Consider the following 23557-nt stretch of genomic DNA (forward strand, 5'->3'; position numbering starts at 1 on the left):
GGCTGTTTGGCAGATGTGCCTGCGAAAGCAAGGAGAGATAATTAGTGCATGGCAGTGGCCTGTGAAACAGGACACATCACTCACAGGATGGTTGTCTGTTGGATGTTGCACTTGCTAGAGCACCACTGACCTCACCATCTGCACAGGAACAGTCCAGATCCTCGCCGGCCAGCTGGGTGGCTGTTTTTTTTCCCCATAATTCAGGAGGACCTTGATTTCAGGCATTCCTCCACCAGCCTGCGACCTCTCCCTCTTGTTGTGAGCCAGCTTGTCCTGATGGAGCATAAGCAGGACGTCTGCCAGGCCATATGGTAAGTATGCCTGTCATGTGTGGGTGGTGAGTGGTCCCATGGACGGGATGAGGACAGTGATGGTGTGCGTGAGTGTGTGAATGGTGATGTCCTTTGAACTGGCAGTGAGTGAGGGCCTTGTGGATGTGTGATGAGTGAGAGAGTTGAGAGTGATGAGAAGTGACTTACCCAGGCGGAACAGAGATCATCATTCATCCTCTTGCGGCACTGGGTATCTGTCGTCTTTGCAGGGCGTTGGTGCTGATCACCGCCTCCCAAGCTGGATTGGTGATGTTGCTGCCCAACCTGTGGCCAGAACAGAGGTACAGGACATCACGGTGAGCCTCCACTGCATCCAAAAGGCACTCAAGGGAGGTGTCATGGAACCTGGGGGCTGCAGTCTTTTTGCCTTTCGGGGCCATGTCTACTATGCAGCAGTCGTGGGCTGGAATTACTGAGAGGTGTGCACGCAGCTGCACTTTAAATGTGGTGCCCGGTGTGATGAAGTGGCGAGATGACAGTGTGGCAGGCGAATGAGAAATGGTGTGTTTCCCAGGAATGCATTATTAATGCGGTGGGTTTGGGACAATTCGACGTGAAAAGCCGCCATTGCGTCTGGTGGGTAAAATGTCATTAGCGCACTTAGTGCAAATGTGGAACGATTCCACCCTTTTAGACTCAACTTCTCATTTCTGGTGTGTGCGCTTCCCTGCGTGCGCCTACCTGCACATCTGTCTGTCTGTCCGCCTGCGTCTCTCTGCCTGCCTGTCAGCGTCTGTCTCTGTCTCTCTGCCTGTCTGTTGTGTCTCTCTACCTGTCTGTCTGTGTGTGCGTGCTGTCTGCGTATCTGTGCACACATGCAGCATCTTATTAATTTTCCTCGGGTTTTAGTAACTAATAAACTTACTCTTTCTTTGACTCAAGAAAGCCTGGTTAAAATGGCTCCTTATAAAAAGTAAATACATTTGGATTGGGAGAAGGCATCCATTGGAAAGGATTTTAAATAAACCTTTGTTGCGACCGACCGAGGAGGTTGGAAGAAAGCGGAGCCAGCTTATTCCTCCTCACCCAGTCATAGCACAATTAGGGATCTCATCTGGGATTAAAACAAGTGTCATCACTGTTACAAGTGCAACATAGCAGCCAATTTATAGCAAAGTTCCACAAATAGCGTTAAGATAATGTCCAGATAATCTGTTTTAGCGATGTTAGGCAGGAGAAATATTGTGCTGGCACATCGGACAAACTTCCCTGACCTTCTTTAAATAGTGTCAGCAGGTCTTGAAGATTTATCCAAAAGACAGCATCTCTGACAGCACTTCCTCAGTACTGCTACTTTAGTGTCAGCCTAAATTACATGGTCAGTTCTCTTGGTTAAGGCTCGAATCCACAACAGTGAGTACTTTTTTCACATCATGCACAAGTTACCAAACTAAATAAATTTACTGACTAATCATCAGAATTCTGCATTCCCACCAGTTTCACTCTACAGAGAAAAACTGTTGAGATTAAGTTACTTGTCTGTGGCTTTTCAAACTACATTGTGCAACATTCTTGAAAACATGGTTTATTATTGGGAGATTCTGACTATTGAAAAAGAACACCTCTGGAATCAATCTTATCTGTTGTACACACATGGCCTTCTGCTGCCTTTCTATCAGAAACACAAGTAAAGTTCAGCTGGTAATGACTTATTGTGGTTATAAGTTTCATGTGGCTTGGTCTTTATCATTAACACATACATCTGTATATTCCACAGATTGAAACAATTGCACTCCTACCTGTAGGTTGGGGCACATAGGGCACCGACAGCCTATCAACATTGTAGCCACTGCCAGCCAATGCATCTGCAATCTTGTTTTGCAAGAAAAGACAGCTTTTGTCTTGTGTCTCCAGGGTCTTGGGCAATCTATTAATAGTTAGAAAATTTAACACTAAGCATGTGACACAACTGCTAAAAGCTTCTGTAACTTAATGCATTTTTAAAAGTAGGTTTACAACAACCTAGCAGAAACTTAAAAAAATCAAATCATCCAAAATTGTGAAACTAATAATGTGATCTGGCTTTTCTCTCATTGAATTCAAATTTAAACCTGCAACACTGGATTAATACATCATTGTTTACTAAATATAAATTATACAATCAAAAATAGAGTGTTAATAGAATAGAGTTTCTGTAGAAGAGTTCTCACACAAGGCATTAGCTTCACTGATCTAGTGGCCAATACTTACATCATAACACATCATCTGGTGATGAACTGTGAATCATCATACAATAAACATGCAGTGAAAAGAAGAAAACTACATTTAAATGGCACCTAATCACAATCTCAAGTGCTTTACACCCAATTAATCATCTGAAGTGGATTGTATAGGTAGTTTTTTTTAAACATACAAGATCCCACAAGCAGCAACAAGCTGAATACCCAAGTAATGTTTTTGTGTTGAGGCTGGACACTGCCAGACATCCACCTGAATCACCAAGAAAACCTTCTGATCAAATAAGCGACACTCAAATAAGCACCAGTGCCGCATTGTGGACAAGTCCTCAATAGGTGGCAGTTAAACAAACAGAGCAGGTTTCAACTTGAATCGGGCAACAGGGGCCAAAGTAAGCAGCGTAGTGTCCAACCCCTCCCAGAGCTCAAGGTCTGGATTTTAGCTTCTGGGCCTTACTTGTATGCTCCGACACCAAATTCTGACCAAATCAGGCTGGAATTCCATCACTGCTGCCCGGCAGGCATGCAGGTGTCAAAATTAGTGTGGGGTCACGCTGTGCTGGTGAGCCATGGTATAAGAGGAGGCCAAAGGTATCTTTGTAGAGCCGAAGATGGGGCTAGTACTCTTGCCCCAGCTGGTCCAAAGAATCCTTTAAAATTTCTTTAAAACATCTGGGTCTGTCATGGCCTGGATTCCTGATGTTGCATGCTTTGGTTGGCAGACAAGAGACCATGCAGACTGTAGTCAGTTATGCAGTTAAAATGGTGTGTATATCTGGATGCTTTTCTAGGACAGGAGTGGAAGAATCTTCCCTGTGCCAGGAGGCATTTAAATAAAAGTGGTGGGGAGAGGGGCAAGGATGTACAGCGACCTTCCTATCATTTGCTGATTATGACATGGTCACTCCAAGTTATCTTCAGTGTCGATATCATGATCCTTCAACTGAATGGATAATGGCAAAAAAAAAATTAGGACCTTTAATGAGGTTATTTTCTACCAAAATCATAAGTACAAAGATAAAGACCCTACACTTTCTGGAATTTAGGTTTGAACTAAAGGATTAAAGTAATACAGACACCAAAATAAATTAATATCTGCTGATGGAATTTAAGCACAATATATTCCAAATAATTCATGAACTCAGTCAAGTTGATAAGACTGGACCCTGCATGATAAATTGAAATGTGGCAACCTCATTATTGCCAACAGCAGTGAACTATGATATTCAGAGCTCACGTGCTGTTTGGGTAATGGGTATGCAAATCCAGGCACTGACATTTGAATTAAATTTTAATTTTGCATGAAGCTACATAGGCAACTAAGTAGGACCAAGTTTGCTTATGATTAAAATGTTCAAAAGCAAAAATCACAACCATAAATTATAATAAAGAGACCTACATCTAGAATTCAGTAACTTAAAGACAAACAGAGACATCTAAGACATTGAATGCTGTTTGGAAGGAAGAGCGATATTTTATTTTTTATAGCTAAACATCTAAGAATCAAGCTTTCATTAATAGAGTCAATGTCACTACACCAGAAAATTTTGAAATTTTTCTGAATTAGAAGGTATTCTTGAAACTAACTAGATTAGATCTCTTCCCTTAAGAACACAAGGATACAGCAAAAAATAAGAGGATGTAGAAGAATCTTGGCTGTTTTGAAGATTTGTAGCAGTTATTAATTGTGCTTAATTTCTCTATCAACAACTTGCATTTATATAGCACCCTTCTTGACCCCCTCCACTGTTTGATTTGTCATGCTGCTTTGTCCAACATCCAGCACTGGATAAGCAATAATTTCGTCCAACTAAATACTGGGAAGAATGAAGCCATTGTTTTCAGTCCCCACCGCAAACCGCTGACTCTACTCTTTTTCCAGGTCACCATCTGAGGCTGAACCAGACCATTCAAACTTTGTCAACCTATCTTATGTGACTGTGACAAAAATAAACTATCCCTCTTTGACCTTCTTGAACTGCCAGCTGCCTTTGACATGGTTAACCACATCCCCCTTCAACACCTCACTACTGTTGTCCAGTTGGGTGGTGCTGCTCGCATCTGGCTTTGATATTCCATTTTTACCTATATAATCGTATTACTTGCAATGGTTTCTCTTTCCGCTCCCACACTTATTACTCTGGTGTCCTCCAAGAATTTATCCTTGCGCGCCCCCCCACCTCCTTATTTATCTACATGCTGCTCCTCAGTGATAATGATTTGAAAGCACAGTGTTAATTCTCACACGTACACTGATAACACCCAGCTCTAGCTCACCATAATCCCTCTCGATGACTCCACTGTTGCCTAATTAATAGGCCTGTCCTGAATAAGCAGGAATTTCCTCCAATTAAATATTATGAAGACCAAAAACATTTGTTTTCAGTATCCACTCCAAACTGTTTCCTAACTACTAATTCCACTGCTCTTGCTGGCAACTGTCTGAGACTAAGCCAGACTGTTAACAACTTTGCTGACATATTTGACCTCAAGATGAACTTCCATCCACATATTTGCACCTTGCCAAGACGGTCTATTTTCACCTCCCTAATATCACTCAACTTTGCCCCGTCTCAGCTCATCTGCTGCTAAACCCTCATTTATGTTTTTGTTACCTCCTTGTTACCTCTAGACTTGACTATTCCAACTCTCGACCTGGCTTGTCTCCTACATCCTACACTCCCTAAACCTGAGAGATTCTAAGCACTGCTGCCCATGTCCTAACTTGCACCAAATCCCGTTCATCTATCATGCCTGTGCTCAATGACTTACAATGGCTCCCAGTTAGGCAATGTCTTGATTTTAAAATTCTCATACTTACTTACAATTCCCTCCGTGCATGGCCTTACTTCTTTCTATCGCTAATCTCTCCCAGCCCCCACACCCTCCAAGATATCTATGTTCATCTAATTCTTGCCTCTTGATAGGGTTGCCAACTGTGATTAAATGTATTCTGGAGGTTTCATCACATGACTTGCCCCCGCACTCAAGCTAATGGCAAAATTCTCAACCATTTTTCAAGCTTCAATGGAATTTCAAGTTACACACAAACAAATACCTTCACTTGTTAACCATTTGTAAAAATGCAAATACTTTGAGTCAGGATAAAGAATTGATGAAAATAGCTATCAGTAGAATTGCTATTACAAACATACTAATTAGAAGGAGGAGTAGGTTGGTTGACCCCTCAAGCCTGGTCTGCCATTTGATAAGATCATGGATGATCTGATTGTGGCCTCAACTCTACTTTCCTGTTTACTCCTGCTACCCTTGGACTCCCTTGTCAATCAAAAAGCTACGTACTCAACCTTAAAAATATTCAATGACCCTGCCTCCACTGTTCTCTGGGAAGGGGAATTCCACAGGCTAACAACCTCAGAAAAAAATTCTCATCTCCATCTTAAATTGGAGAACTCTTATCTTTAAACTGCGTGCCCTAGTTCTAGTCCCTCCCATAAGAGGAAACAAACTCTCGGTATCCACTCTGCCAAGTTCCCTCAGGATCTTATATGTTTCAATAAGATCACCACTCATTCTTCTAATTTCCAATAGATACAGGCCCAACCTGTCCAACCTTTTCTCATAAGATAACCCCTTCATCTCAGGAATCAGTCGGATGAACTTTCTCTGAACTGTTTCTAATGCAATTATATTATTCCTTAAGTATGGAGAGCAAAACTGTACACAGTTCTCCAGATGTGGTCTCACCAATGTCCTGTTACAGCTGTAGTAAAACTTTCCTAATTATATATTCTATTCCCCTTGCAAAGTTCCACTGGAAGGCATTGGGCTATTATAGGGCAAATGAAAGGAAGGTATTGTGCGCTTCTCTAATTGTTTAGGTAATTACTATGCCTATATGTAGAGTATATATTTTGGAATATATATTAAAGAATTGGCAACAAAATGCAAACCAATATTTCTCCTATTGTTCAAAGTTCACAGATGAATAATTGGTGAATTTGAAAATTAAAAAAATATCAACTAACATTTTTTTGCATGTACAATATTTCCAGGTCTTTATGAGAATTGGTGTCAGATTAGCTCAGACAGGTTTAACAAGCATCAAAACGAAAGCAAAATACAGTGGATGCTGGAAATCTGAAATAAATACAGAATGTACTGGAAATATTCAGCAGGTCTGGCAGCATCTGTGGCGAGAGAAACAGTTAGCATTTCAAGTCAAATGTGACTTCTTGGAAACAGTAAGTATCAACTTGGTAAATAATTTTCTACATTTCAGCAAATAGTTAATGATACCTTTAAGTTATATTAAATAGTTGCTCAAGGTTTTGGAAGGTCATTATTTATTATACTGTATTTGTATGATATGCAATGTGAATATCAAAATAGAACTTAGCAACCCTAGTTGAAGGCAGACCATAATTAGATCTAGATGTAATGAGGATATGGATCTTCATCTGGCAGATGGCATTTAAGGTTGCTCAGTGTTATGCCTGTTAGCAGCAATGCCAAATATGGGATCCAAACTATCATCTGTTGCTTTGGAAAGAAATTTAAGTTTTATTGTTCATAAGTCTCTAAGGATTTGCAATCTGCTGCAAGGCTTTTGTAAAAGGCTAATCAAGTACTGGGGTGTAGTATATAATATAAAATGAAGAGCATTATAACATACAAGGACAGCACCTTGTTTAGGTCTCATCCCGAGAATGGGACATGATGTACAAGATAGGCAAGCAGAAAATTAGGTTAGATGTCAGATGGTCTTTTAGTCACAAAAGGTGATTGATCTACTGGGACGAGCTGCTGACTCATGCAATGAGGGCAGATTTGCTGCAAATGGTCAGATGGGAGATCGGACACAAGGGCCAGGGACACTCCATACAAAGCGTATGTAGATCATTTTGTGATGTACCTCAGTCATTGTGGTCTCCTGGAACTTGTTCTGATCACCTTTGGTGGTCAGATAAGCATTTTCCAAAATTCTTTTTTTTGAATTGGCTCAGGATTTTTACGACTCTATGAGATAACATGGTTCCTAGTGGGTAGAAGCATCAGGATGCTTAATTGCAATTAAATGAGCAGGAAAAAAAATCAGCTGACCATTATACCAAGTCCATCATTTTTGTATGTTCATAATCCTTTAACGACATATTTGGTGATTGAACATCCATAAGTTATTTAAGCTAAATCTGCATCTATATGGATTAAATCCAACTATTAAGTTCTGATCTTCAGTATTATTTCTATAATTGAAGTACATAAAGAACTTAATACAATATTTCTCCATGATACTCAAAAAATTATGTGCAAGCAGGATATCACGTTCTATGTTTCACAACATTGTGCAGTTCCTTTCTGAACATTGCATTACAGTTTTACCAAAATTAATTTTATATTTAAATTGATGATTAAAACCAAGATTTGGATAGATCTGGTCAGTTTGGTCCACAAAACACAACTCCCATTGGTCAAAATAAACACAAGAATTCAATTTGATTTACAAAGAATCATACTTACCCATACTTTTCTCTGATATATTCAGGCAAAAGATATGGTGCTTCTTTGTTTCTCACTTCAATCACCTTGAAAAAAACAAAGATATGATGTATTTTTTAAGAGGGACAATTCCATACATCAGCCAAAAACATGAAGATAAACTCCTAATTCTACCAGATGAAATCTACTTGAATCTGCGTAAGATGATACACATGTTACATTGGTGGACCGTTTAGTTCTCACTTGTAAATATGCAAATGATACCCAGAAATGCTGTTCTAGCACTGTAGATAGGGTGTGTTATGACCAGGTCAGGAGGGATAGACTGGTTCCTCTCTTTTCCCACTTCCCTTTTGGTTATAGCAGAGGCTTTGAATTTTAAAAATGATGATGTATTGCCAATTCAGTATGTACTTGACTGTGTGCAGTTTGCCAGAATTAAGCCATTATTCTTGAGGTAAATACATAAAGGGGTTGGTTTTATTGTACTAAAACCCACCCAGGTAAAAATGTACAAATATGTCCTACCTCTCACTAACATGTGCAAACACACACAAACCCCAAGCATGTAGAAACAAATACAACTTTAGAGAGTATCAGAAGTTAAACTTGGCCAAGCTTAAATGCAGATTTAAAAAAAGGAGTCAACAAAGATTCACTGATTGTATCTGGAGGTGTTCATTCATCAGCTGAGGCTGTTGGTTTAAAGTCATGGCTGGTATGTCCCTTTCCTCCTGGCAACACTGTTGTAGAAATCCAATGGCTTTCAATAGAAAGTCTGTCTGCTGTAGGAATGTAGGCACTTTTAACTCAGCAAAACAGGGTTCAAAGCATGGATGGAATATTGTAGAAAGTATGAAAGACAACTCTACTCTCCAGCAGCTAGGATATCTTTGCCAAATCCCAAACTCAAGCATCTACACAAGGTTCTATTACATGACCTCCCTCCATGTCAGTTGCATATTCTAAAAGGAGGTTGATCAGCTCATGTCTGGCACAGCTCCTTTTAGCCATTGTGAAAGCTGAGGTGATTCATTTTTAATGTTCCAGCAATTAACCCCTGAATGGTTTATTCTTCTATTTGGATGAGATAGGAAGGAAGCTTTTACACTTCCAGGAAAATCATTGTCTATTGAGGCCTCCAAGGGCCCTATGTCTCCATGAAATGGACTGTGGCTACACACATGCAAATTAGCAGCCATTTTAAGTCAGTGTCTTTGTTTTTCAGTGAAATGTCCCTTTTTGTTTAAATTGTTTAATAGGTGAAAACAATTGATACGATAACAAATTAAGTCCATATAGGAGATCTTCATGACACCTTATCACATTTCATTTTGTGACTTGTAGGAACATTTCATTACTATGTGGAAAAAAAAACCAAAAACACATGCATACCCATTCACACTTCCAAAGAGGAGTTACATTGGACTCGAAACATTAACTCTGTTGCTCTCTCCGCGGGTGCTGCCAAACCAGCTGAGTTTTTCTAGCACTTGTTTTTATTTCAGATCTCCAGCATCTGCAATGTTTTGCTTTCATTCACACTTCAATCTGTTATTGCTATGCTCTATTGTAGTTTTGGTGCCAAGCTAATTCTAAACTGAGCTACAGTTTGGATAAAGCATCGGCTATCCTTGTTTATCCCTGCGATGTGGGTACTCTTTAGGTGATAAGGCTGAAACAGTAAACTCAATCAAAATAGCCTTGCATTTTGGGTTTTGCATTTCTTCACAAAAGGTCAAGGGGTTGTGGTCTGTGTTATGACACAGCAGTTGGTAAAGGCTGAGTTGCTTAAACCCCAGAGGGAAACTTGAAACAATTGTCATAACCTGTATTTTCAATTGGTATGTTTGAGATGCAACTCTGAATTCAGGAATAAGACCACTGAGCATCCCTTCTTGAACAGGGGCATCACATTAGCGGTTTTCCAATCTGCTGGGACCCTCCCAGAATCCAGTGAGTTTCTGGAATATTTCGACCAATGCCTCCACTATCTCTGTAGCCACTTCCTTTAAGGTCCTGGCGACTGGTCTCCCTTTAGTCCTATTAGTTTCTCAAATACTTTGTTACTCGTGATAGAGACTGTTACAAGATCTTTCCTCTCACTAGCTCCTTGCTTATCCTGAATGTTTATAGCGTCCTCCACCGTGAAGACCGATGCAAAATATTGGTTTAAATTATCTGCCATTTCCATGTTATCAATTCTCCAGTCGCATCCTCCAATGGTCCCACATTCACTTTAGCTATTCTCTTTCTTTTTAAATACCCGTAGAAGCTCTTGCTGTTTGTTTTTATATTTCTTGCCAATTTACTTTCATAATCAATTTTCTCCCTCTTTATTAGCTTTTTAACCATCTGCAGATGGTTCCTAAAAAAATCCCAATCCTCTGGCCTACCATTAGTTTGTGCCGCATTGTATGCCTTAGTTTTTGATTGAATATTCTCCTTGACCGCCTTTGTTAATCACTGGTGGTTCATCCTTCTCAGAGTCCTTCTCATCGATTCTCATCTGTTGATTTACTGTTAGATTTTTGGTCGGTTTTTCATTACCCGTAATAATACCTCTCTCCTTTGCCTTGTCTGTACTCCTTGATTTACCACATCGTCCCAAATTTGATCCCTTGCCCCCACAACTTGGTTTAAAATCCTCTCTACTTCCCTAGTTATACAGATCGCAAGAACACTGGTCCCAGCACAGTTCAGGTGTAGACTGTGCCATCAGTACAGATCCCACTTTCCCGAGTACTGGTGCCAGTGCCCCACGAACCGGAACCCACTTCTCCCACACCAGCCTTTAAGCCACATATTCAACTCCCTAATCTGATTTTCCCTATACCAATTTGCACGTGGCTCAGGTAATAATCCAAGGATTATGACCTTTAAGGTTCTGCTTCTTAATTTGGTGCCAAGTTCCTCATACTGACTATGCAGAGCCTCCCTTCTTTGTCCTGCCTATGTTGTTGGTACCAACATGAACCATGACGACTGGGTCCTCCCCCTCCCACTGCATGTTCCTCTCCAGCCCTGAGTAGATGTCCCAAACCCTGGTACCGGGCAGGCAACACAGTCATCTGGACTCACGTTCTTTGCTGCAGAGAACGGTGTAAATCCCTCGGACTATACTGCCCCCTACTACCACTACATTCCTTGTAACTCCCCCTGTTTGACTGGCTTTCTGTACTATGGTGCCATGGCCAGTCAGCTCACACACCCTGCAGCCCCCACTCTCTTCCAAACAAGCTGAAAAAAACCTCACACCTGTTGGATAATTTCAAGGGCCGAGGCTCCTGCACCCTAGGTCCCCTTACCTGCCTCGCTTGCAGTCACACTCTCCTGTCCCTGACCACTAACCAAATCAGAAGACCCTATCCTAAGGGGTGTGACTGCCTCCTGGAATAAAGTGTCCAGGTAACTTTCCCCCACCCTGATGTGCCGCAGTGTCTGCAGCTCTACGTCCAGCTCAATAACTCGGAGCCGAAGTTCTTGCAGCTGCAAACACTTGCTGCAGATGTGTTTGCCCTGGATAACACCGGCATCCAGAAGTGCCGATCTCCTGCAATCACAGCATGTCACCTGCCTTGCCATCTCCAATATGTGTTAATTAATTAGTCATTGCTAATTAATTATAATCAATAAAGCCAACACCTCCCAATAAGTTTTGGCACTGCCAATAAACTTTACAATACTGATAAAACAATATATTAAAATACTGATAAAACTAATAATACCAGTTACTGGTTTACCTGCTCCTTCTGCTGCACCAAAGTGGAAATCAAATACTGGAGGCTGAAAAAGAGTAGAAGAAAAAGCACCTCTTCCCCGCCCTTCATCAAACTCCCCACTCAGCACACTTTACTTCCTGCAGTAAACTTTATCTAAAGTGCCTCTTTCCCACTTTGAACCAAATTTCCAAACATACTCAGGCTGAAGTCTCCCCTCTGACCATGCGCCTCTTACTGATCCGTTGAAATAGTTCGGTGTTAGCTGACCAGATGGTAGAGGGTTCTATTTGGGAGTCATCCAGGCCCCGCTAAAACTTGTTTTCACTGCCCCTTTTGCCCTCCTCTGTCCTGATGCCTGACAAACCTGTGCTTTTTTGCCCTCTTCTTGACTGTGATACTGTTTAACATGATGTGACACAACCGTTGCTCTTTTCTACTGCGGTGTCAATTAGATAATCCACCTTGCCAATTCTCCTCTCTACTCTGTACGAGCCACTGAACCCAGCTTTCAATGGTTCACCCCGCAGTACTAATACATTTCAGCAAAGGGACAGTGTTCAGGTCTTGGCATGCTTGGCTGCCCGTCTTTTCATAGCTGTCTGGGAGGTTTCAAAGTTCTTCCGAGCCACATCACAGGCTTGTGAGCCACTCCTGGAATACATAAGTAGTCGAACATGGAACCTTTGCTCTAAGAGGACTTCTCGCCTCATGTCTATAAACTAGCTCAAAGGGATTAATGCATTGGTTGAGTCCCTGGTAGCAAACAGGACAAATCCCAGCCCTTTGTCCCAGTTATGGGGGTACTTATGGCAGTATGCCCTGATCATCGTCTTTAGGATCTGATGGTATTCTAAAGTCTGTTGTGCCTGTGAGTGGTAGGCTGAGGACTTTAGTGGGGTTACACCCAGATTACCCATGACCTTTTGGAAAATTATGGACATAAAATTTGAGCCCTGATCCAACTGGATCTCAGCCAGCAGCCCGTATTGGGCGAAGAACTGAGTTAACTTCACCACTGCCTTGGCAGAAATAGTTGTCAGGGGGATGGCCCCTGGAAACCAGGTAGTCACATTCAAAATGGTGTGAAAATACAGATGGCCCCCTTTTGTTCTTGGCAGGCGTCCCACATAATCTACCAACACACTACTCCCTGAATGGTTTCCCAAAAGCTAGTATGGTAATATGGGGTGCCAATTTTATTACAAATTGGGGCTTCCCCACAGCCTGGAACATGTGGCATGTTTTACAGAATTTCACCACATCCTCATCAACACCCCATTTTTAAAATGATAACACTCCAGAACTCCCATCTGCTTCAGCTTCAGTTTGGGCAGTTTGTGCTAACTTTTTAAATGGCAGGTCAGATTATTGAGCCTTGACCAAGGAAGACCTGCTTACCACTTCCTTTGAGTCACCTAAATCTTGGAAAAAGATTTTGGCTAGCCAGATGGCAGGGTCATCCTTCTGTGATGCCAATTCAGCTTCCTCTGACTGGGCTTGTTTAGCCATTGACTGAGCCACTGCACAATCAGGAAAAATGCCAGGGGCCTTCTCCTGTATCTGCACCATCTCCTTGGCCTCAGACTTCTGGGAAGCTACCACCTTCGCCCCCACCACAGATAAACTATGGACAATCCCAACAGTCACCAGTCAGGAAAACAGGTCGCGTTGCATGTGCACCCAATATAAAGGTATGGGCATATACCACCCCACACTGAGACTGTTCATCAATGCACTCTCTGCAGGAAAGGTCATGTCCTTCCCCAGCAGAATCACAGAATCACACAGTGCAGAAGAGGCACTGCGGCTCGTCGAGTCTGTACCGACACGTGAGAAACATCTGACCCACCTACCCAATCCCATTTACCAGCACGTGGCCCATGGCCTTGAATGTTATGACGTGCCAAGTGCTCAGCCAGGTCCTTTTTAAAGGATGTGAGGCAACTCGCCTCCACCACCCTCCCATGCAGCGCATTCCAGACCGTCTCCACCCTCTGGGTAGAAATGTTTTCCTCACATCCCCCCTAAACCTCCTGCCCCTCACCTTGAACTTATGTCCCCTCCTGACTGACCCTTCAACCAAGGGGAACAGCTGCTCCCTATCCACCCTGTCCATGCCCCTCAATCTTGTACATCTCAATCAAGTCGCCCCTCAGTCTTCTCTGTTCCAACAAAAACAACCCAACTCTATCCAACCTCTCTTCATAACTTAAATGTTTCATCCCAAGCAACATCCTGGTGAATCTCCTCTGCACCCCCTCCAGTGCAATCACATCCTTCCTATAATGTGGCGACCAGAACTGCACACAATACTCCAGCTGTGGCATCACCAAGGTTCGATACAACTCCAATATGACCTCCCTACTTTTGTAATCTATGCCTCGATTGATAAAGGCAAGTGTCCCATATGCCTTTTTCACCACCCCACTAGCATGCCCCTCCGCCTTCAGAGATCTATGGACACACTCGCCCAGGTCCCTTTGTTCCTCAGAACTTCCTAGTGTCATGCCGTTCATCGAATACTTCCTTGTCAAATTACTCCTTCCAAAGTGTATCACCTCACACTTGTCAGGGTTAAATTCCATCTGCCACTTATCTGCCCATTTGGCCATCCCGTCTATATCTTCCTGTAGCCCAAGACACTCAACCTCACTGTTAACCAACTGGCCAATCTTTGTGTCATCCGCAAACTTACTAATCCTACCCCCCACATAGTCATCTATGTCGTTTATATAAATGACGAATAATAGGGGACCCAGCACAGATCCCTGTGGTACGCCACTGGACACGGGCTTCCAGTCACTAAAGCAGCCTTCTGTCATCACCCTCTGCCTCCTACAACTAAGCCAATTTTCAACCCACCTTATCAAATTACCCTGTATTCCATGTGCATTTGCCTTCTTTATAAGTCTCCCATGTGGAAATCCATATAAACTGCATCAACTGCACTACTCTCATCTACACACCTGGTCACCTCCTCAAAAAATTCAATCAAATATGTTAGGCATGACCTCCCTCTGACAAAGCCATGCTGACGATCCCTGATCAAACCTTGCCTCTCCAAGCGGAGATAGATTCTCTCCTTCAGAATTTTCTCCAATAGTTTCCCTACCACTGACATGAGACTCACTGGTCTGTAGTTCCCTGGCTTATCTCTACAACCCTTCTTAAATAGCGGAACCACATCAGCTGTCCTCCAGTCCTCTGGCACCTCTCCCGTGGCCAGAGAGGAATTAAAAATTCGGGTCAGAGCCCCTGCAATCTCCTCCCTTGCCTCCCTCAGCAATCTGGGGCATAAATCATCCGGACCTGGAGATTTGTCCACTTTTAGGCCTCCCAACGCCTCCAATACCTTGTCACTCCCTATATCAATTTGCTCAAGAACCTCGCAGCCTCTCTCCCCGAGTTCCATACCTTCATCCTCATTCTGTTGGGTGAAGATGGATGTGAAGTATTCGTTCAACACTCTACCAATGTCCCCTGGCTCCATCCATAGATTTCCCCCTTGGTCCCTACTCTTTCCCTGCTTATCCTCTTCTCATTGATATACTTATAGAATATCTGGGGATTTTCTCTACTTTTACCAGCCAGAGCTTTCTCATATTCGCTCTTTGCTCTCCTAATTGCTTTCTTAAGCTCCACCCCGCACTTTCTGTACTCCACAAATGCCTCCACTGATTTGCTCCCCTTGTACCTGCTAAAAGCCTCTCTTTTCCTTTTCATCGTATCCTGAATATCTCTGGTCATCCATGGTTCTCTGGGCTTGTTACTCCTTCCTATCACCCTAGAGGGAACATGTTGAGCCTGTACCCTCCCCATTTCCTTTTTGAACGCCCCCTCACTGCTCTTCTGTAGATTTCCCCACAAGTAGCTGTTCCCAGTCTATCTTGGCCAGATCCTGCCTTATTTTACTAAAATCCACTCTCCCCCAATCTGAAATATATTTTTGCAACTTGTCTATTTCTTTGTCCATAACAAGCTTAAATTGTACCATGTTGTGGTCGCTATCACTAAAATGCTCCCCCACCACCACCTCAGCCACCTGTCTGGCTTCATTCCCCAGAATTAGGTCCAGCACTGCGCCGTCCCTTGTTGGACCCTCTACATATTGACCTAAAAAGTTCTCTTGTACACATTTCAAGAAATCCACTCCATCCAAGCCCTTAACAAAATGTTTATCCCAATTGATATTGGGAAAGTTGAAATAACCTAATATAATTACCCTATTGTTATTGTTTTTATACACCTCCGTAAATTGCTTCATTCAATGCCCCCTCCAAGATAGCATCTCTTCTTACTGAGGTAACCGACTCCTTAACTAATAATGCAATGCCTTCTCCTCTTTTACCCCCTCCCCTGTCTCGCCTGAAGATTCTATATCCCAGAACGTTGAGCTGCCAATCCTGCCCCTCCCTCAACCATGTCTCTATGATGGCCACTATATCACAATTCCATGTGTCAATCCTCACCCTTAACTCCTACCTGTAATACTCCCGGCATTAAAGTCGAGGCCATCCAGCCTTACCTTACTCCCTTGAAACTTAAGGCAGCTGTACTCCCTCTGACTTGATTGTTTTACTGTATCATGATGTGTCCCTATTCTGCTAACATTCTGTGGCCCCTCCCCCTGCCGAATTAGTTTAAACTCCTCCCAACAGCACTAGCAAACCCACCCGCAAGGATGTTAGTCCCGCTCTGGTTCAGATGTCGGCTGCCCCGCTTGTACAGGTCCCACCTTCCCCAGAAACGGTCCCAGTGATCCAGGAATCTAAAACCCTCCCTCCTGCACCAACTCTTAAGCCACATGTTCATCTGCACTATTCTCCTATTTCTGAGCTCACTAGCATGTGGCACTGGGAGTAATCCAGGGATTACAACCCGAGAGATCTTGCTTTTTAGTCTACTGCCTAGCTCCCTGAAGTCCTGATGCAAGACCTCATCCCTCTTTCTACCTATGTCATTGGTACCAACATGTACCATGACCACTGCCTTATCACCCTCCCCCTTCAGGGTGCCCTGAAGTCGCTCAGTGACATCCCAGGCCCTGACACCAGGGAGGCAACACACTATCCTGGAGTAATGTTGCCGGCCACAGTTGCGCCTATCTGTTCCACTGACTACAGAATCCCCTATTACTATTGCTCTTCCTCCCTTCCTCCCCTTCTGTACAGACAGGCCGCTTGTGGTGCCAGAAGCTTGGCTCTGTCTGCACTCCCTGGAAGAACCAGCGCCCTCATCAGCCTCCAAAATAGAATACCGATTTGCGAGCAGGACCCCTGGGGACTCCTGAACTACCTGCCTGTTTCTCTTGGACTGCTTGGTGGTCACCCATTCCGTTCCTTCCTCAAGTCCCTTCAGCTGCGGTGTGACCACCTCTCTAAACCTGCTATCCATGATGCTCTCAGACTTGCGGATGCTCCACAGTGTCCCCAGCTGCCGTTCCAGCTCTGAAACCAGAGCTACCAGGAGCTGCAGCTGGACACATTTCCTGCACACATGCTGGTCCCGGGCACTGGGAATGTTCCCGGCTTCCCACATGGAGCATGAGGAGCACACCATGGCTTTGAACTCTCCTGCCATGACTTAACCTTTTAAATTAAACCTTTTAAATCAATTACTCTAGGGCCCTTCTTTACTGATCCTCGTTACTACAGAATATACAAACTATAAACCACAAAAAGACCTTAAACTATAAGCGATAAAAGTAGTAAATACTTACCCAACCTTACCCATTACTTACCAGTCATTTCACTCCCTTGTAGCCTCTACTGCTGCAGCAGGGCAAGACCACTCTCTGATGATTTAAGAAGTTGGATAACAAAGAAAAAGTGCAGAGAGCACCTCTTCCCCATTGCACCGAATTCCCACTGTGCACCAAATTGCCAATACCCACACTCACTCTGGCTGTGTCTCACACAGGATGAGGTCTCTCTCCTGCTCGTGTGCAAGCAGAAGGGCCTGGAGTGCCTCTGTATGACAATAGGCTTACCTGGATATGGGGTCACTTTTCCTTTTGACAAAAAATCCAGGTAACTCCCAGGGATTTTAGTAGCTTCTCCTGCACTCTGTGGTGTTTTTACTGGGGTTTACTGCCATGGCTAAAGCCACAGCCTTGTTTGCTGTGCTCTCTGTCAGGGCCCCTTTTCCTGCATTAGTCTGGTGTATCCCCACAAATCCTATGGATTTTGCCTGTAACTTCCAGCAATCAGCTTGAAGGTGATCCACCTTGTTGCAACGGAAACACACGGGCTTTCGGGCATCATTCTTATTCTCAGCACCTTCCTCTTTGGCTCGAGGGCCGTTGGAGGGGCGGGGCGGGGGGGGGGGGGGGTTGTTCGCAGGGATAGCCCCGTGTTGTCAGTTTTCCCTTCTCATCCCTGGCTGTCCACCCTCCTTTTATGCTCTCATCTTCTATCCTTCTCAGGCCTTTGAGGGTGACTTGGGAAGGTTTTACTTTGGGGCAGCGCTTGTGGTCAAATTCAATTATCGGCCAGAGTTGCCGCTTGCCTGGCTCCCGAAATCTTTTTTTCTTCCATGTGGGTCTTTATGTAAATCGGAAGAGTGTATTTGAACTCGAGAATCATCTTGCTGAGGCTTTCATAGGTGGTCACTATTTTAAGTGTATGTATCCAGCATTCAAAAGAAAGTTGCTTGACCTTTTCAAACTTGATGCAGGTTTGTTTGGACTGTTACGAACGTTTGGAATTTCTGCTGGTAAGCTTCGGGTACTAGCTTATAAGCACTGAGGATAGATTGTTTAGTCATCTCAGTTTGCTGAAATTTCACCAGACAACATGGCATAAACCTTGTGTGCCTTGCCTGTTAACCTACTTTGCATTAGCAGCAACAAGCTCTCTATTACGCAAATGAGATGAAAAATGCTTCCACATCTCCCTCCGAGCTTTGGGATTGCCTGGGAGATTTTAAGAGTTCAGCACTTGCCCCGGAGTAGCCCACTCCCCTGCCAGTGGTGCCTTCCCTGGTACAGTGGGGTTCTCCTCTCTCAGCTCAAGTGGTTTTGATTGAAATTCCCTTTCTTTTTCTATCTCTTGCTTCTCTCTTCCTCTTTGGAATGCTCCTTCTCACTACCTTTCCTCTCACCCTCTTTCTTCTTTTCTTTCTTCTCTCTCTCTTTCCCTAGCCTGGAATTCTAGCTCTAGTCTTTTCTGTTCAAGCTGTACTTTGCTAAAGCTAGCTTACCTGTTTTGTGCTTATCACTGGTTATCCCAATTCAATTTTAAGATTGCTGGCCACAAGCTTCTGAATTTCAGATTTCCCATTTTTTGTTCAGAAATGGTTAAAATGCCTAGCCACACTCTTCAATTCTTCAAGGGATAGGGCCTTTAAACAGTTCTAAGTTACCTCAACCGGTTCTAGAAAAGTACAAGCTTTGAAAGTGGACATCCTGTTAGTACTGTAGTAGGAACAGAAAAACCTGTACTGGAGTTTTTTTCAAATTATGTCTAGGGATTAAGTTAGTTCCCACTGCTAATTTCTTGTTAGTCTATCGGTTTGAATCTTGGATGTTAGCCTCCAAATTTCTGTTACAACCAAGTTGGGAGGGATAGACTGATTTTCCTCTTTTCGCAGTCCCCTTTTGGTTATAGCAGAGGCTTTCATTTTGAAAAGTATTATTTATTGCCAGATCAATATGTACTTGACTGTATGCAATTATAAGAATTAAGCCATAACTCTCGAGTTAAACACGTGAAGGGGTTAGTTTTATTTTACTAAAACCCACCCAGGTAAACATATTAAAAATATTGAAAATGTACAAATGTGTCTTACTTCTCACTAACGCAAGTAAACACACACTCAAACTCCAAGCATGCAGGAAAAAATTACAACTTTGCAGAGTATCAGAGGTTAAACTTGTCTAAGTTAAAGCGCAGATTAAAGGGAAGCCAATAAAGATTCACTGATTGTATCCGGAGGCATGGGTCCTTCAGCTAGGGCCACTGATTTAAAGTTGTGGCTGGTATGTCTCTTTCCTCCTGGAAACACTGCTGTACAAATCTCTCTGTCGCTGTAGGAATGTAGACACACATAACTCAGCAAGAGAGGGTTCAATGCACGGATGGAATATTGTAGAGAGAAAAAAATAGGGCAAAAGACAGCCATGTTCTCCAGCAGCTAGGATATCTCTGCCAAAACCCAAACTCAAGCATTCACACAAAAGGTTGTATCTCACATGACCTCTCACCATGTCAGTTATATTCTAAAAGGAAGTTGATCAGCTCATATCTGGCACAGCTCCTCTTAGCCACTGTGATAGCTGAGGTAATTCATTTTTAATGTTCCAGCAATTAGCCCCTGAATGATTCGTTCTTCCATTTGAATGGGGCAGGTAGGAAGCTTTTCACAACTCCAGGGAGGTCATTGTCTGTTGGGGCCTCAATAGACCCAACCTCTCCATGAAATGCACTGCGGCTACACAGATGCAAATTGGCAGCCATTTGAAGTCAGTGTCTATGTTTTCTGTGAAATGTCCCTTTTTAAAAAAGACTAATATGTGAAACTAGCCAATTATATATCAAATTAATTATATATAGCATATCATTGTGACAGGTATATTAACTGGAATTACATCCGGTACCTTGTGCCTTAATGAGTTGTCTTGTACTGTGTACTATAAAGTTCAACACAGAGATCAAGAACTAGAAATGGTAGAATATAACTTTTAAGAAATGGAAGATCTGATAAAGAATGCTGCCCAGTTATCTGGATCAATAGTCACAAGCTATTCATCTCTTGGCTATTTTACAGTTCCCTATTGCATATCCTGGGCTACAGTTTCTGCTCAAGTAAAATCCCAAATGGATTAACACTGGGCTAAAATTTGCCATTTCCTGGATCAGATTAATAATTATATTCAGCTCTCAGGTTTGCAACAAGTGAAAGGAGCCAACATAGGAGAAATTCTGAAGTAATGGCTGCCAAAGTTCCCTCTATAAAACAGCTATTACAGGTATAATTTTGTGGGATTGGTGCATGCTGGAGGATGGGAGGGGTGATTGGCAAGGGGTGCTTGAGTAACTGGCAAGCACACATGCCTTGGACACCTGAGATTCAGAGATTACACTCATGGGCCTCAATTTCCATAAGGTAGATCAAACTCCCACCTGAGCTCAGCAGGAATTTGGGTGGCAGCCATTGTTGCTCCCCACCTGCCAGGCATGTGGATTGGAGGGCAGGGGTGGCACTTCCTTCCTCACTAGATATTACACAGCAGGTCCTCTTACATTGATAAAGTCCAACACAGAAGCAGACCTACCTTGTGATACAAAATCTGAAATACAAAATACCATCCTGCCAATAAAAAAAAAAACCTCTCTCCTGAAGTCAATGACTCATTTTGTTCTGTGGGCACCAGTAATCCTCTGGTATCTTAGTCAAATGTCTGTGCTTCATGTAAGTTTAGATCGCAACTATTAAAATTAAACTACTAACCTTATTAACATGTTGACAGAAAGCTGGTGCTGCAATCATCTGACTCAGGAAATTCAAATATGCAGCCACCAGAGCCAATATGGCACAACGATTGTAAACGGGTAGGTTGTCTTCATTACTAACAGCTAAGTCCTAGAGTAAAATGTGAAAAAGACATTTGAAGTAAAGCAATTATGAAATCTTTTTAGAATGTGCTCCTGAAGTTGTGACCTTTTGTAAATCAGAAAGGGTACAGCAAGTTAATATTTTACTTCTGATGTATGGTAATGCAACGCTGAATTCCAATATGAAAAGCATGACTTACAAATGTCACAGGCACAAGTGAATTATGGAAATTTTCTCCTGAACAAAATTAACTCAATGATGCATTGCTTTTGATGGAATGGTTACTGTTATACATATGTATTAGCAAACAGTGAAAAAAGATGACTAAAAACAGTTACTATCATGAGGAATATATGGAGTAATTTTCAAACAAATTACCAAATCTGTAGTTATCACCCACCAGAAGTTAATACAAACACTTTTTCCAAACACTCGTCTTCAAGAAGTATTGAAAAATAATGAAATCACCCAAAGTTCTGTGAAACTGTACTTTTGGGCTTGTAGTTCCCTCTAGGTTGCACTGGTTCACCCAAAAATTGGTCAAGCCAGTGCAAAAGATTGAGGAATTCTAATTGCAAATTATGTCCAGTGCAAATTGAGGTTTTGAGATTTTTTTTGTGCTAGTTTAAAAAAAAATCAGGCTGCCCTGATCCCAAATTGAATTAATTACCATGGAGAGCTTCTGCTAATTGAACCCATTTGTGGACCTTCAAAGAGGTTCTTCTAATTAAACATTCTTTTTAAGCACAAATGCACTAATTTCACCTTTGAGAATTAGAAAAAGGTTGTGTAGTTTTTAAAAGTATTTTCTGGTTATTTAAAATCAGCTTATTCACAGGTGTTGGGCCACCAATTCAAAATGCTTACCTTTTGTGATTAACCAATTTTCATCTGTATTATTAAAATTGCACCAGTTTACCACTCAAGTACGTGAAGGAATTTTCTTCAAATTCAAATTTGAAAAAAAAAATCTTATAAAACACTGCCCAATTGCACTGGTTTGGAAGATTTTATGTTCAGCAATATGCAAATTTGTTTGAATGGACACTTGAGAAACAGCTAAAACTAGCACAACTTTTGAGCGCAATCTGTACCTAGATCACCAATTTTGCCCATTGCGGAAAATCTTAGCCTAGGTTCCTAATATAACAATAGCTTGACCTGATTCAATGTCCTGAATTGGAAAACTATAAATCAGAAGTTCAGCTCTTTTTAAACAATAAATTTTATTCTGTACAGGTAAATTTTGACTGTAACTGTAAGGTTTACAAGATTAACATAGGGATTACCTGGTTTCATTGCATAATGCAATTATGACCAACAAGCTAATCTGCATTAATGTTAACATATTGAAAGGTCGCTAATTACAAAGTAACTCTTTCCAAACATGTAACTATACACTTCAACTGTTTACAGTACCTGTATGCCAAGAGCAAGCCGAATCAAGTCTATGATCACTTCATCATTGGCCAGTTCAATTGTGATGAGTGAAAGAGCAACAAAAAGAGATTCAAAGTTTTTCTGTTCATTATCATCTTCTTTACAACCCATATAGATGTGTCTGTACAACTGCTGTCCTTGCTGAAAACAAATGCCAGAAGATTAAAGTTCAAGGTCAGCATGATCAGAAAAGTTTTAATTTTCATCCGCAAATTGCTTAAGTATGACAACAATAAATGCAGTAAGGAGACTCAATGACTACGGTGTACTTCTGATAATTCAAATTATTACGCTGAAAGTATGCTAAAACAAATCCCAGCACACGAACCTTCAACTGTCAAATCATTTCTCCACTGATGCTCGTTATGATCCTCGGCAGACCCCAGGTCATTGGTTTGGGGGGCAGGGGGGGCGTGGGGGAGGAGGTCCGGTTAGAAACCAATAACATTTTGTTTAAAGTAAATGAAGTTTGAGATTCAAGATGCTTACAAAGTGACTAAAGCCAAAAGATTCCATGAGTTTTCAACAAACGAAAATAAACTTTACTATACAAGCTCAGAAAGTTAAAACAATTTATAATATCTATCTTATACTCTAACATTCAGGGTAAGTATGAGGCATATTTGAATTAACAGGCAAACCATGGTCAGACACACCACACAATAGATGACAGATGAGACCCAAGCCAGTTTCCATGGATTTTGCAACAACCCACCTAGTGTTTTGTCAAATAGTGAGCTAATCAATCTCAATGAAACTTTGTCTTTCTCACGAGGGTTTCCAATCTCCACATTTGAAGATCTCGCCTTGGAATAGTTTCCAAAAGTCGTTCCCACTTGGAGAGCTTCAAAAATGGCCCATCTTACAGGGG

General features: G+C 42.2%; 1 protein-coding gene across 4 annotated transcripts in view; it reads right to left on the reverse strand.

Moving 5' to 3' along the window:
- efr3a (EFR3 homolog A (S. cerevisiae)) overlaps positions 1-23557 on the reverse strand; it is a 264071-nt gene that overhangs the window by 38898 nt on the left and 201616 nt on the right. For all 4 annotated transcript variants that reach the window (XM_078540592.1, XM_078540593.1, XM_078540590.1 and 1 more), the window contains 4 exons: positions 22666-22827; positions 21142-21273; positions 7991-8055; positions 2072-2199 (listed from right to left, as the gene is read on the reverse strand). In XM_078540592.1, coding sequence (XP_078396718.1) covers positions 2072-2199; positions 7991-8055; positions 21142-21273; positions 22666-22827 — 487 coding nt within the window. The remainder of the gene's footprint in view (positions 1-2071; positions 2200-7990; positions 8056-21141; positions 21274-22665; positions 22828-23557) is intronic.

This window comes from Cetorhinus maximus, chromosome 4, assembly GCF_964194155.1.
Source record: "Cetorhinus maximus chromosome 4, sCetMax3.hap1.1, whole genome shotgun sequence".
Classification (NCBI taxonomy): domain Eukaryota; kingdom Metazoa; phylum Chordata; class Chondrichthyes; order Lamniformes; family Cetorhinidae; genus Cetorhinus; species Cetorhinus maximus.